Source organism: Mastomys coucha, unplaced genomic scaffold (assembly GCF_008632895.1).
Source record: "Mastomys coucha isolate ucsf_1 unplaced genomic scaffold, UCSF_Mcou_1 pScaffold12, whole genome shotgun sequence".
NCBI lineage: Eukaryota > Metazoa > Chordata > Mammalia > Rodentia > Muridae > Mastomys > Mastomys coucha.
Window position 1 is genome coordinate 31,333,056 of NW_022196894.1, and position 14,776 is coordinate 31,347,831.

The 14,776-nt window shown below is 41.0% G+C and overlaps 1 protein-coding gene across 2 annotated transcripts in view; it reads left to right on the forward strand.

Annotated features, from left to right (window-relative positions):
* Slc12a8 (solute carrier family 12 member 8) overlaps nt 1-14,776 on the forward strand; it is a 166,939-nt gene that overhangs the window by 139,119 nt on the left and 13,044 nt on the right. For both annotated transcript variants that reach the window (XM_031363721.1, XM_031363722.1), the window contains 2 exons: nt 10,172-10,272; nt 13,590-13,707. In XM_031363721.1, coding sequence (XP_031219581.1) covers nt 10,172-10,272; nt 13,590-13,707 — 219 coding nt within the window. The remainder of the gene's footprint in view (nt 1-10,171; nt 10,273-13,589; nt 13,708-14,776) is intronic.

Here is a 14,776-nt window from a genome sequence, read left to right on the forward strand (position 1 = left end):
AATCCAAAAATATGAGGAATTAGAAATTTGTTAATTGTCATTCAAAGGTCTCTCTAATTTGGTTATTGGAGAAATAGGTCCAATATTGTGCAGTCTACTTTCAGCTTGCTTGTTCATGACAGTGTCTGGCTGTGTACAACATAAGGGTCTTGCTTCTCCTATCTCAGCCTCTCTATTAGTAGTAGTATTGTTTATTTCATGTTTTTATACTATACTATGGTTTCAGAACAGCCTATATATTTCAAAAGTATTTATATACCCCCCAAAAATCATAGATGATTAACTAGGGAGGTGGCTTGTAAGAGAACAACAAAGAGTGAGACTGAATGCTTTACTTGAAGTTTGTAACTCTTGTATCAAGTTTGAAGAAGACTTTATAAGTTACTCTTTCTCTAAGATGAATGCTTTTCCAAATTATCACAGCTAATGAACCAAATTCTTACCCTTACCTAATGTCTGTGCCACCCTCCAAGCAGAATCATTGTTCATTGAAACAGTTGGTGAATGACTTTATGGATAGACCATCTTAATACATACACCATTTCTTAAATGAATGTAACCTGTTCTCTGTGGGCTGAGAATAAAGTCACTCACTCAAGTCAAATAGCTTTGATAGCAGGAAGTCTGTATCCAAAAATCATGCCTACAATTCATTTCTTGGTGCAGCAGAACTGTCAACTCTCAGCTTAGCTACAATGGAAGTAAAATCCTTTGGTGATGTGAGGGTCATTGAAGTACAACCTTATTACAATGAAATCCAATGTCTAAAAATTGTTCTTATTTTGGGCTTGTACCACTGTAAGAGCCAAGATTTTAAACTCTACTAAATATAAAACAAACAAACAAAAAGACTTTATATATGTATGTTCATTTAAGAAAATACTAGTAGTGATGTATTATTTTGAAATATACAGTTAATATGTTTGGAGTTATTTAAAATTTATATGAGAAAAATGTATTTTCACTATTGCTGTAGACGAGTATCTACATAAGGCTGTTAAATTGATTGTTGTTTTATATCAAACAAGTTTTATAATACTTATTTTTATTGTTATAATATTTTATAAATTTTAAGGAATATGACAAAAAAGATATTGTAGGTATTGAGGAGGGGTCTCTGGGAGGAGTTTGGTTACAAAAGGGAAACAAGAATGTGATTTAATTCTATTTACTTAAAATATGTTTTTAAACGTTAACAAATTCAGATAAATTGAAATCATGTAACTTTTCTCATCATAATGCAACAAAAGTTAAAAAAAAACTATTAGATTACATTCCTAGAGCTAGCCACCAAGGTCCATATTCTTATTTAGCCATTTCCTCCTCCTGAGGCTGACTACTAAGGTCCAGCTATCAAAGTATTGAAGTCCAGTAATCAAAAGCCCCCTTTGTCTCACCTAATTAACATGACCAATTAAAATTAAACATGTCATCCTAGCATAGGTTTTCCCCTTGTACCTTTATAAACTGCCATTTTCCTATGGGCCATGTCTGTCTCCTCTCTATCCAGAAGCAACCCTTTTTGCCCTCCTCCCCTGTCAAATATCCCTTCCCCATCTCTCTTGTCCTCTGTCTTCATCTCTCATTCCCTGCCTTTTGTCCCTCTGGGACAAATAAATCTCCTTTGTGCTGAGAATTCGATTTTGGGATGTCCTAAGCTGATTTCTACCCTTCAACCTAGGATTCTGTTAATATATGCCAATAAAGGTACAGGGGTGGGGTGTGGAGGTATATTCTTAGTAGTAGAATGCTTGCTTGTCCTAACAAGGCCCTGGAGTTGATCTCCAGCATCACAAAAAGAAGGAGGAAGGAAGGGAGAAAAGGAATGAATGTTCAGAGATGGTTTAGTAGGGATTTTAAGTAATTTCTATAAAAGTTCTTAAATTTGCACCTTAAAAAATGGACACAATTGTGTTGGTTTCCCCATGCTTAGAATATTTGCGTGTGTATGAATTTCATAACCATAAATGGTTGTAGACATGCCACTAGATTTTAAGTCAATAATATGTGCTGTTTATTGCTTTGCTATTATTTACCTGAACAATACACAATTTTGCTCACTTCTTCCTTTCCAATGGTAGGCTTGATAAAATATAGCTACCTTCCTGCTCTTGCTGCCACAGGGAACTATCCTTCGTCTCCTCATGTATTTGGAACCCTCCCCCAACATACACATCTACACATACTTCCTTTCAGAACAATGCAGATGCTTCTTTTAAGCTTGTTATAGAGTATCCTGATCATCCCTTGGCAAGCTGAAGTGGTGGAAAATACATGGAGCACACCCAACCTGCTGAATACTGCCTTAGCACCACAGGCCTGTTAAATGTCTGTTGTTTTTCTTCATGATCATGGGGCTGTATGGGCCCTGTGGTAAACTGTATTATGAAGAGAGTGGTGATGATCAAAAGGACCCACAATGAAGTGCAGTTCCTTCTGAATGCATATCCCTCCTGCACCTTTGACAAGTAACTAAATCTAAGTTGCACCATCCAGAGTCAGGCACTAATTATGTAATTGAGGTTGTACAAGATCAAGTGTTGGGAAAGAGAGAGCCTAACATCTGATAAATCTCAGAGAGGCAGAAAGATACATCCTTGGGCAATAGTATTTCCTCTAAACCAAAGAGGCAGCTGTATTCCATTAAGTGTGTGATTGAAAAGAATGAGTCATGCAAAGACATGTTAAAATTACACATTGTACGTCACAGCACTCATAACAGAATTCCTTCTACAGTAATGGAGCCAGGCATGGTGGCTCATACCTGAATCCCAGGGGGCTGAGGCAAGAGGATTCTGAGTTCCAGGCCAGCTTGGCCTTCACAGCTAGAGTCCATCTCAAAAGAAAAAAGATAGTAGAACCATCATCCATTCAAACCAGTGGTGAATCATGACAGATGCTGTTTTAATCCACAGTTAGGATACTTACTAAGTATTTCTTACTTACAAACTCAACTCTTAAATGGCTGAAAGCTTAAAAAGGGCTATTTGCCATTTGAAAACGGATGGACAGAACTTTGAGTATTGTAACTTGTAAGCACACGATGAAATCAAATGAGTTTCGAGAGGCCACAAAGATGTCTTTGGGGAGGTGAATGGCTCATTTGTTCAACCACATGTATGGGGTGTCTGCTATCTGTGGAGCATTTTCAGTGCTGGAAGAACATGCCTGGCAAATACGGGAGGAGTTTTGGTGTCATGGAGCTTTCCTGGGAGTGGGGTGGGGGTGGGGGAGGAAGCATGATTAGCAAACATACATTGCACTGTAAGTGATCGATATGATAAGGAGTAAAAAACAAAACAGATAATGGGATGTAGACTGGGGTATATATTAGTTACTTTACACATTGCCAAGGAAAGAACGCCTCAGAAGAACAACTTAGGGGAGAAAGGGTTTGTTCTGGCTTACAGTCAAGGGTAGAGTCCACCGCAGTGGCAGGAGCTTGAAGAGGCCGCTAGTCACATCCATCCGGAGTCAGGAAGCAGAGAGTGGTGGGTGATGGTTCTCAGCTTTCGCATTTTCTGGCTTTTTTTCTTCCTTTATTTTATTGGATATTTTCTTTATTTACATTTCAAATGTTATCCCCTTTCCTGATTTCCCCTCTGGACACCCCTTATACTATCCTTTCCCACCCCCTGCTTCTATGATGGTATGCTCCCATCCACCCACCCACTCCTGCCTCCTCACCCAGGCATTCCCCTACACTGAGGCATTGAGCCTTCACTAGACCAAGGCCTCTCCTCCCATTGATGTCTAACAAGGCCATCCTCTGCTACATATGCAGCTGGAGCCATGGGTCCCTCCATGTGCACTCTTTGGTTGGTGGTTTAGTCCCTGTGAGCTCTGGAGAATCTGGTTGTTTGATATTGTTGTTCTTCCGATGGGGTGGCAAACCCCTTCAGCTCCTTCAGTCTTTTCTCTAACTCCTCCATTGGGGACCTCACGCTCAGTCCAATGGTTGGCTGTGAGCATCTGCCTCTGTATTTGCTAGGCACTGGCAGAGCCTCTCAGAAGACAGCTATATCAGGCTCCTGTCAGCAAGCACTTCTTGGCACCCACAATAGTGTCTGGGTTTGATGACTATGTATGGGACGGATCCCCAGGTGGGGGCAGCCTCTGAATGGCCTTCTTTCAGTCTCTGCTCCATACTTTGTCTTCATATTTCCTCCTGTGAGTATTTTGTTTCCCCTTCTAAGAAGCACTGAAGCATCCACACTCTGGTCTTCCTTCTTCTTGAGCTTCATGTGATCTGTGAATTGTATTTTGGGTATTCCTAGCTTTTGGGCTAATACCATGTGTGTTCTTTTGTGATTGGGTTATGTCACTCAGAATGATATTTTCTAGTTCGATCCATTTGCCTAAGAATTTCATGAAGTCATTGTTTTTAATAGCTGAGTAGCACTCCATTATATAAATGTACCACATTTTCTGTATCCACTCCTCTGTTGAGGGACATCTGGGTTCTTTCCAGCTTCTGGCTATTATATATAAGGCTGCTATGAACATAGTGGAGCATGTGTCCTTGTTATATGTTGGAGCATCTTCTGGGTATATGCCCAGGAGTGATATAGCTGGGTCCTCAGGTAATACAATGCCCAATTTTCTGAGGAACTGCCAGACTGACTTCCAGAGTGGTTGTACCAGTTTGCAATCCCACCAGCAATGGAAGAGTGTTTCTCTTTCTCTACATCCTCATCAGCATCTGCTATCACCTGAATTTTTGATTTTAGCCATTCTGACTGGTGTAAGGTGGAATCTCAGGGTTGTTTTGATTTCTATTCCCTGATGACTAAGGATGTTGAACATTTCTTTAGGTGCTTCTCGGCCATTTGATATTCCTTAGTTGAAAATTCCCTGTTTAGCTCTATACTCCATTTTTAATAGGGTTATTTGATTCTTTGGAGTCTAACTTCTTGAGTTCTTTGTATATATTGGATATTAGCCCTCTATTGGATGTAGGGTCAGTAAAGATCTTTTTCCAATCTGTCAGTTGCCATTTTGTCCTATTGACAGTGTCCTTTGCCTTACAGAAGCTTTGCAATTTTGTGAGGTCCCATTTGGTCTGGTATTCAAGCTCAAAGAATGTCACCATCCACTTTTAGGGTGGGTCTTCCTATGTTAACCTAACCTTGATGTTCTCTGACAGGACTGTCTGGAGGCTTGTTTCCTAGAGAGTCTAGATTCTGCTAAGGTAATACTAATCATCCCTGGCAGGGAGGAAGGTGTGTTGTTTTACACACATTCATCAGAAAAGATCTTGTTGGGAGACAAATAAGCTAAACTGCTCTACTGAAATAAAAATGAAGTGGTTTGCTCACAACAGAAGGTTATTTCTCACTTGTATTACCAATCTAAGAAGGGTATTCCAAGTCTGTGGGAGGTTTTCTTCAGGGAACCAGGCTTCTTCAAAGATCTGAAGACACAGGGTCCTCTTGGACCTTGCCATGACAATGTCATAGCTGAGCTACACATTCAGATCTCAGACAGAGAAAAAAAAATCAGAAAAGGCACACAGACTCCCAAAGCCGTTGGCTCAGAAATGACACTCTCCATGGGCACTCTTTCTTGGTGAGATCTTAGTCATATGATCACATAACTACAGGACCTCTTAGTGATACCATAGTTGTGACATCTACCACAGGACTCACTGCAGTCAGCAGATGAAAGATGAAATGGTCTTAGACAAGAAAGGGAGCCCCAGAGGTGGTGGGGAGTGACCATATTCAGGATCAACTGGGCATGCAGATGGAATGGAGGTAGAACTGAGACAGAAGTCAGCTGCTTGTAGAAATCATAGCATTCACTCTGTTTTCGAAGAAGATTTGGGAAGACTAGACTTCATTTTTAGCCATGTTAAGTTTGAGATGCTTAACAGGGGAAGTGTTGGAAAGGCAATTAAATATTGAAACTTAAGTTCAAAGATGACCCAAACTTAGAGTTCTTAGCATATGGCTAGCACGTGTCAAGATGAGCTCTCTTAGAAGTGGGTGCATGGGGAAAAGGCAGAGTGCTGAGGACTGGACATGGAGGTGTTCCAGGAGTTTTAAAGGAGAGAGAGGAAAGTGTGGGGCTGGTGTTTCTCTGCTGGTGCCTGGAGCTGCTGCTCTCTACCTCTGATACCTGAGTCTCTCTGCCACTGTCTGGAGCTCTCTGCTGCTGGGGCCTGTGGCTGCATGGCACATTAGTTAAAAAGGAGGCAATGCACGTGTGAGATATTTTCTTATAGGAAAGAGAAAATAGGCCAGTCATGTAGAGAGAAAGAAAGGAGAGGAGGAGAGAGAGAGAAAGGAAAGAAAGGAAGCAAGAGAGCAAGAAGGCAAGAGAAGAACAAAGAGCAAGAGAGAGAGGAAGAAGGCAAGAGAGGAAAGAGGGCAGGAGAAGGGACAAAGAGCAAGAGAGAGAGGAGGGGGCAAACTGCCCCTTATATTGTGTGAGGTGTGGCTATCTGTCTTTGGGGACAAGGCATGTCTGGCTGTGGTCAGATGACTGGGGGTAGGGTCCAGCTAGAATGCTGGGAGCTTGGGATATTGTCTACCTGATAGAGCACACATCTCCTGCGAGGGCACCTGTGAGAGGTTGTGACTGAAACAGGGGCCAAAGACTCAGGAGTTCTAGCCGAACACCTACTGTCCCTTGTGAACAGAAATTGCCCTCTGGGTGCTTCAGGGATCTAGGCCTATTACTCAACTGGGCCTAGGTTGCCTGAACAGACCACTGCCCTACAGGAAAGAACAAAGGAGACCAAGAAAGGTTGAAGAGAAAAACAGGAAGGTGGGGCACACTGGAGAAGAAGGTATTTCAAGGAGATCTAATGGATTAATGGGACTTGAATTAGATTCAGATCACTGGCGAGAGTACTTAGTGGAATCAGGTATCTCCAGAGTGGATTAGTGAAGCCAGGTATGATGATACATACTTCTAATCTTGGCACTTGGAGGCTGACAGGAGGATTGCAAGTTTGAGGCCACCCTAGGTACACAGCAAAACAAAGAGTAGATTGTCTCAAAAACAAAGAGTAGATTGAAAAATATTGAAAAAATAATGAGCTGGACATACTGTCTTAGTTTGGATTTTATTGCTATGAACAGACACCATGACCAAGCCAACTCTTATGAAGGACAACATTTAACTGAGGTTGCCTTACAGGTTCAGAGTTCAGTCCATTATTATAATAGCAGGAAGCATGGCAGTATCCAGGGAAGATATGGTGCTAGAGTAGCTGAGAGTTCTACATGTTGATCCACAGGCAACAAGAAGAGATGTGTGTGTGTGTGTGTGTGTGTGTGTGTATGTATGTACATATATGTGTATGTATACATATACACACACATATACACATATATACATATATGTACATACACATATGCATATGTACATGTATACATATATGTGTATATATGTACATATACATATATGTACATATATATGTATATATACATATATATTGTTGTGTTAGGTTACTGTGATGACAACCTTCAAGTGCAGTAAACAATATTTAATATTCCATCCTGGGGCTTCTTCCCCTCCTTAGACCATGCATGCTCCCAAATGAAAGACACACATACAGCCTTCACATTTTTAATATGTCTTAGGCAGCACAATAGCTGGGCATCTGTCTACTTTTCATGCTGTTAGAATCTACTTTTGATAGCCCCAAGTTGTTGCTTACTATTTACTGTGTTCCATTTGGGCTGCTCTTAACCCAATTGGGAAGCCCTCTGGGCTACTTATCCCATGTTCTCTTGGCCCTTATCCCATGGCGACTCTCCTTCTCCCTCCTGTACATTCTTCTTCTGTGTAGCTCCATCCTTGCTCTCTCCAGCATGCCTGAGAAACCTCAACCCTACCTATGTCTCTTCTGCCCAGTTATTAGCTGCTGGCATCTTTATTTACCAATCAGAATTAACTTGGGGGCAGGATCCCAGGGGCTACATGCAGACTCCAGGTCTTGGGACCCATACTTAGCATCACAATAGACAGTAAAAGACAAAGCCTCAAACCCTCAAGTGTGACTAAGTTAGGAGAAATTGAAGTGAGTGGAAGAAAAGATTGCCAGAGTGAAGCTTTCAAGGAGCTGAGTGTGTTATTTATATAAAAGTTGCCACGACCAACAATGGAGTGCTGACAGAGGAATATGGCAAGTTGCAAGCTGACATCTTTACTCTGAGAGGGGCAAGAGGTAGATAACCAGGAAGATGATAAAAGCTACAACGATAAAGGGCAAAGTGTCAGACTTTCTGCTGCTGTTAACAAACCCCCAAGGGAAGTGGGTTAAGGAGAAGGGTCAGTTGCTTAACTTTCTAGTGGTATCAGTTAAGTGGCTTTTGCTATCATTGTTGGATGTACTCCTTCTGGGCCTGTGGTGTTGCGGAATGTCATGGTGGTAGGCACATGTAGATCAGGCTACTCACCTCATAAGGATAGTGAGCCATGAGAGAAAGACAAGAAGGGACAGGGAAAAACATACACCCTCAGAGGCACACCCCACCTCCAACCAAGACACCGTTCTAGTGGTTCTCTCACCTCCTAATAATAATAATATCAAGATATAAAACCATCAAATGTTAATTCACTTACAACATCATGGCTCCCATGATCCAATTACTTTCTCTGAAAATCCATCAGCAGGCCAGTGAGCCCCCAGTACATGAGCTTGTGGGGACATCTCATGCTCAACCATATTAGTCTGGGTGTGAAGTAATGTGATTAATCTGATACACTTCAGAGGGGCTACCCCTGCTTCGATTTAGTGTGGTTTTTGTTTTTTATTTTAAGACATTGTCTCTTTGGGTAGCCCAGGCTGGCCTAGATTTGTGGTCCTTGTGCCTTAGCTTCTTGAGCTTGGAGACTACAGATTCTACTAGGACAATTGTAAGAGGGATTAGTTCTAAAAGGTACAGGGCCAAGAGAAAAGAGCAGCAGACTTGCACTGAAATGCATAGTGATTGCCAGCTGTAAGCCCGAGCCTTAGGATCAATATGGATCCTGCAGATGCATGTACACCAGGGAGCATAGAAACATATAAATAAGTATATAAGAACACAGATGCATGTGATAGTAAGTCCTGTGGGGGAAAAGGAGATGGGACCAAGGAAACATGACCAGTGTGAGGAATTAGGTTTGTGTGGTAGGGATGAACTTTTGTGAGGCAGTGATATGATCTATGACTTGAAGGGTGGATGACAGGCAAGCAGAGAGATAAGGGATCTCTGAGAAGTGTATCCCAGCAGGATTCCAGAGACCTCCTACCCTTCAGAAGCAGCCCAGGGAAAGAAAACAAGTGAGTGAGACAGGACCAAGACATGGATGAAGAGAGGAGCTGGTACATTCAAAGTACTTTTGCTGAAGAAGGAATTTGATACTTAAAAGTGAAAGTCAAAGGAGTTGACACATTTCATGAGCAACTAGCTATGAAAGTTCAGTATCAAAATACGGCACAAACACACAGCAAAGTGAGTCCAGCATTCTCAGTTGTTTGACTCACTGCACATGGTAGTCTTGGTGAGCAGACCACATTGTTAAACAATCTATATATGTATTTTCACGGTTAAATTGAGCGTGTCTGGAATCATGTAAACTGAGAATGCAGCGCTAAATAAAACATGCAACTCTGAGAACTTCCAGTGTCCCTGAAACCCATGATGACGGGGGTGGAATGTGTATGTATTAGTGCTTCTAGCCCTTTGTCAGCTTCTGGTCTATATCTGAGACCAAGCTAATCTAACTTAAATTACCAGAAGTTAAATGGCTGCAAATCTATCCTATTGTAGATAAAAGCCAGCCTGGCCCATCAGTTCCAGTGGTCACACCAGGACCCAAACACCAGGTGTCCAGCTCCCCTCTTCTGACCCCCTCCATCTGAAAGAGAGGGAAGATCCAAACTTGGGGTTCCCCTGGATGACAGATACAGACAAATGTGCAGTAGACTGAGGAGGCTCCCACTTCTACTTTGGCCTTTCTTCCTATTCTTTTCAGGTCTGTGCTGGTGGGAGGCCATAAGTCCTCCATCCTTTCTTCTCTGTGAGCAAATAACAGGAGCTAGCTCTAGGCTGATTCACAAAATCTGGGGACATGAGTGTATTTGTTTTTAAAAAACAGAGCGGGATTGATAGTAAGTTTCTAATGAAGGATGTGGCTAACTTGTTTTTGTTTTGTTTTGTTTTGTTTTTAGATTTCTTTCTGAAATGCAGCAGACTTCAGGAACAAGAGATGCAGAGGAGACCAAGTGCTTTCTATACTTGCATGTGTAACCCCTGGGTCTCCCTGTTAGGGGTGAGTAATTTCATCTTGATCTTAGTGTCCCTAAGAACTCAGGTAAAGGGGTATGCATGTGTGATTTGGGGTAAGGAAAAGTATTAATTAGCGTTGACATGATTAATTACCTGCTTTATTGGAATTAAGGTGAGACTGCCATAACAAGATTTAATGAACCACTCATTTTAATCAATTACCTACTATTTAAGTAATCATATCAGATAAACTCTGGGTTACTAATTTCATGATAATTTGTTGATTGTAGGGAGGAGTGGGGCACTAAAATAATGTGATAGTTAATCTCAAATGTCAAGATATCTCCTAGAATGGACTGAGAAACAAGCTTTTGGGCATGTCTGTGGGGTTTATCTTCATTAACTGAGGTAGGAAGAACTACCCACTGTGGGTGGCACCATTCCTTAGGCTGGGATCCTGGACTAGATAAAAAGGAGAAAATGAGCTGTACAAGCATTCTTCACTCTCTGTTCTAGACTGTGGATACAATGTAACTGGCTGCCTCAGGTTCTCACTGTTGTAACTCCTCACCATGATGGACTATGACCATGAACCTCCAACTATGAGGGGAAATAAACTTTCTTCATTAAGCTGCTTTTGTCAGAATAGTTTATCACAGCAACAGGGAAAGTAACTAAGACAGATAGAGTGTCTGCTTATTGGTGGCTTTGATTAAGGGGTGACTTTTTAAAGGATATTTTCCCAAAAAAACTTGCTTAAGTAAGTGTATAGTTACTTTTTCATTCCAAAATCCAGAATCAGGGTTCTAGATTCTGATTGTAAAATTGACAGTTGACACTAGCCATTATAGCTCCATCCCTTGTCAGTTTAACAACCAAACCATTAACCTTAAAGCTGTAACTTTCCACCCCTTGTCCTCTCATGACTATGGCCATTTCATAATGTAGGATGTGTTTAGCTCACCTCAAAAGACCATGTATTCTTTCATAGTTTCAACAGTGTTTAAAGTCCATTGTCAAAGTCTTAACACTGAACTCCTGCACAATTAAAACAAAGTACGTACTTCCAATATGCAATGGCACATGCAATGGCACAGACTAAGTATTCTCATGACAAAGGGAGTGAGTAGGATCATAGGAAAGAATGGTCAGAACAAAGCAAGATCAAAACCTGGCAAAGCAAACACCAAATCCTGCAGCTTCATGGCTGCCATCTTCATGCTATAGAATCAAATGGGCTCAAAAAAGCTTGGATAGCTCTACCCATAGAGCTCCTTTGCCTGTGGGAGCTTAATCTTTTTTTCTTAGGCCCGCTGTACTATATACCTGCAGCTTTCCCTAGTTGATATCTCATGGTTCTAGCATCTCCAAAATCCTGGGCCCTTCCTTGTAGCTTAGGCCTCTCCTCACAGTTTCACACTATGGCTTGGAAAGGCCTGTGTATAGAGGCTCCAACCTTGCCACTCACTTACAAGTCCCAACGTCTCTCTGGAACTGTGGTTCAACACCGCAACCCCACCCCGAGTCTTGCATCTTTCATGCATTTGGGACCAGTCCCACATGGATAATGCTGCCAAATTCTGCTGCCAGCTTGGGATGCAGGCTGGCCTCCTTGATCCATAGTTGTATCAGCTTTTGTGTGCTAATCCTGGGAAACCAAGTCTCTAGGCAGGTGCTTTTGAGAATGTAGAATCTGCTTCAGTGTAGTCTCTATTTTAGTTTAGGTTTTCTCCTTTCAAATAAATTTGAGTTTTCAAAAAATGGAGCCTTTGATGGGTAGGATCTTGTCCTGAGGAGGTATTTCCTCTTGTCCCATTACAAAGCAAAATGCTTCTCTTTAATAGTTATAGCCTCTTTTCAGCATGTGCCTTGGCTTTGTAGTTCAATTTGTTCAAACTCTTATTCTTGACAAACACACTTTATTTCTACCTTTATGCTCAACTCTTTGTACTTTTTCACTGTACATCTGAATATGTGCACAGAAAGTACCATAGCCTGAATGCTTTGTTCTTTTAAAATTCCTCCACCAAACAAATTAATTTATCATCTTTAAATTCAACTTCACTTACATCCTCAGGGCATGGGCAAAATGAAGCCACAGTATTGGCTAAAATGTCACATGAATGCCCTCTACCCTAGTTCTGGCAGAGTCCTTGTTGCCTTCAGAAACATCAGGAGTAGGTCTCCACTGTCTGTATTTCTATTGACAATCTTATCTTCCAAGCTCCTACCAGAATGGCCCACTACTCATTACTTGTTGTATTCAAAGACTTGACTCTCATGAAGTTTCAAATACTTCTACATTCTACGTGTAAAACCAGTTCTAAAGTGCTAAGAACCATGTGGTCAGGTTCATCACATTAACAACCCCACTTCTGGTACTAATTTTCTGTAATAGTTAAGTGTATTGTTACTCTAACAAAAGCAACTTAAGAGGAAAGGGGCTTATTTGGGCTCATTTTTTGAGGGTAGAATCCACCACGACAGGGAATCCTTGCAGCAGGAGCTTGAAGTACATTCAAGTGGATACATTCACATTGTATCCACAATCTGAAAGCAGAAAATGATGAATACCTGTGCTCAGCCGGCTTCCTCCTTTTCATGCAGTCTAGGACTCAAGCCCAGTGATGGTGTCACCTTCCTTTAAACTGAGTCTTAACACCTCAGTAAACCTAATCAAAATAATCTCTCACAGTCTCACTCAGGGGCTATCCTAATCTGTGAAGAATAAATACATTCTTCACAGGCATGCCTACAGGCTTGCCTACAGGGCAGTTCCAGATTCTGTCAAGTTAGCATCCAACATGAGCTACCTTAGTTTGCTTTCTATGGCTGTGATAAACTTTATGACCAAATGCAGTTTGGGGATGGGGGGGTTTATTTCATCTTACAGTTTATAGTCCACCATGAAAAGAAATCAGGGCAGAAACTCAAGGCAAGGATTTGGATGCAGTAGTTGCTATAGAGACCATGGAGGGATGCTGCTTACTAGTTTGCTCCCCATGGTTTGCCCAGCTTGCTTTCTTATCCAGGAGCACCAGCCTAGTGATGAGTACCACCTATAGTGGGCTGGGCCCTTCCACATCAATCAACAATAATTAAAATAAAAATGCCTAGAGGCCAACGAGGGTATTTTCTCAGCTTGGTTCTCTATTCCTAGATGACCCTAGTACAAGTTGACAACAAACAAACAAACAAACCAGTACACTACCACAGTTAGATTGTATTATAAGTGAACTTCAATTATTCAGACTTTTACAGAACCCAGAAGCTGATAAGAGATCACTGTCTCCTGAGGTTCTAGCCTCCTGTTTGTATCACCACTGTGAGGTGACTTACTCTTCCTATCCATGTCTGTAGGCCCTTGTATCCCTGATCATCATGTTTGTGATCCAGTGGCTCTATACCCTAGCTAGCATGGGTGTTGCTGCCCTTGTGTATTTCTACATTGGCCAGGCCAGTCCAGGCCTTTACCTCGGTAAGTGGCTAAGTCATTGTGCTACCATTTCCATTATTTTTCCTAGCTTTCACAGAAGAACTTTGAAATATGACATAGACACAACTCACAAATAAAATATATTAGCAATTAATTTGAGATTTTTTAAAAAAGATTTATTTATTTATTATATATAGGTACATGGTAGTTGTCTTCAGACACACTAGAAAAGGGCATCAGATCTCATTACAGATGGTTGTGAGCTACCATGTAGTTGCTGCGATTTGAACTCAGGACCTCTGGAAGAGCAGTCAGTGCTATTAACTGCTGAGCCATCTCTCCAGCCCTAATTTGAGATTTATAAGACCTATAGAACTAAAATGGATGGCAACATTAGAGCAAGAACCAAGAAGGATAAAATAATATGTTGAAATAAAGTATGCTGATGTAGCATAATATTATACACTTCCTGTGCTATAAGTGAATGCTATCATATCATTTGAAGATAGAGTGGGTTAAGTTTAAGATGTATAATATAAACCCAGAGCCAACCACTAGATAATATAGTGAAGAATTATACCTAATAAGTCAACAGAGGTTAAAGAAAATTGAATTAAAAAAAAACAACAACAAAGAGTTAGAGAGATGGCCCAGTGGGTAAAGGGACTTCCTGAAAAGCCTGAAAACCTGAGTTTGATCCTCTTGACTTATATGGTAGAAAGATGAAACTGACCCCTTTGAGGTTAAAGTTATCCTTTGATTTCCACACAGGTGTAGGAGTGTGTGTGTGTGTGTAGGAGTGTGTGTGTGTGTGTGTGTGTGTGTGTGTGCATGAAATAAATAAAATAAGTAAATATAATGTTTAAAATTTAAAGCATATCAAAGAGAGAAAAGAGTAAAAATAAGTATAAAAAAGAATATTTATTGATAATAATAAAACAAAGACATGACATGTGAGGTCATGGGCAGACAGCAGGTTCCAGGCCAGCCTGAGCAACAGAATAAAGCAACAACAACAGAAAGAACAACTGTGATTTACATAAACCTATCTGTATTGATCATCACAGTCCTTTTTTTTTTTTTGGAGACAAGGTTTCTCTGTATAGCCCTG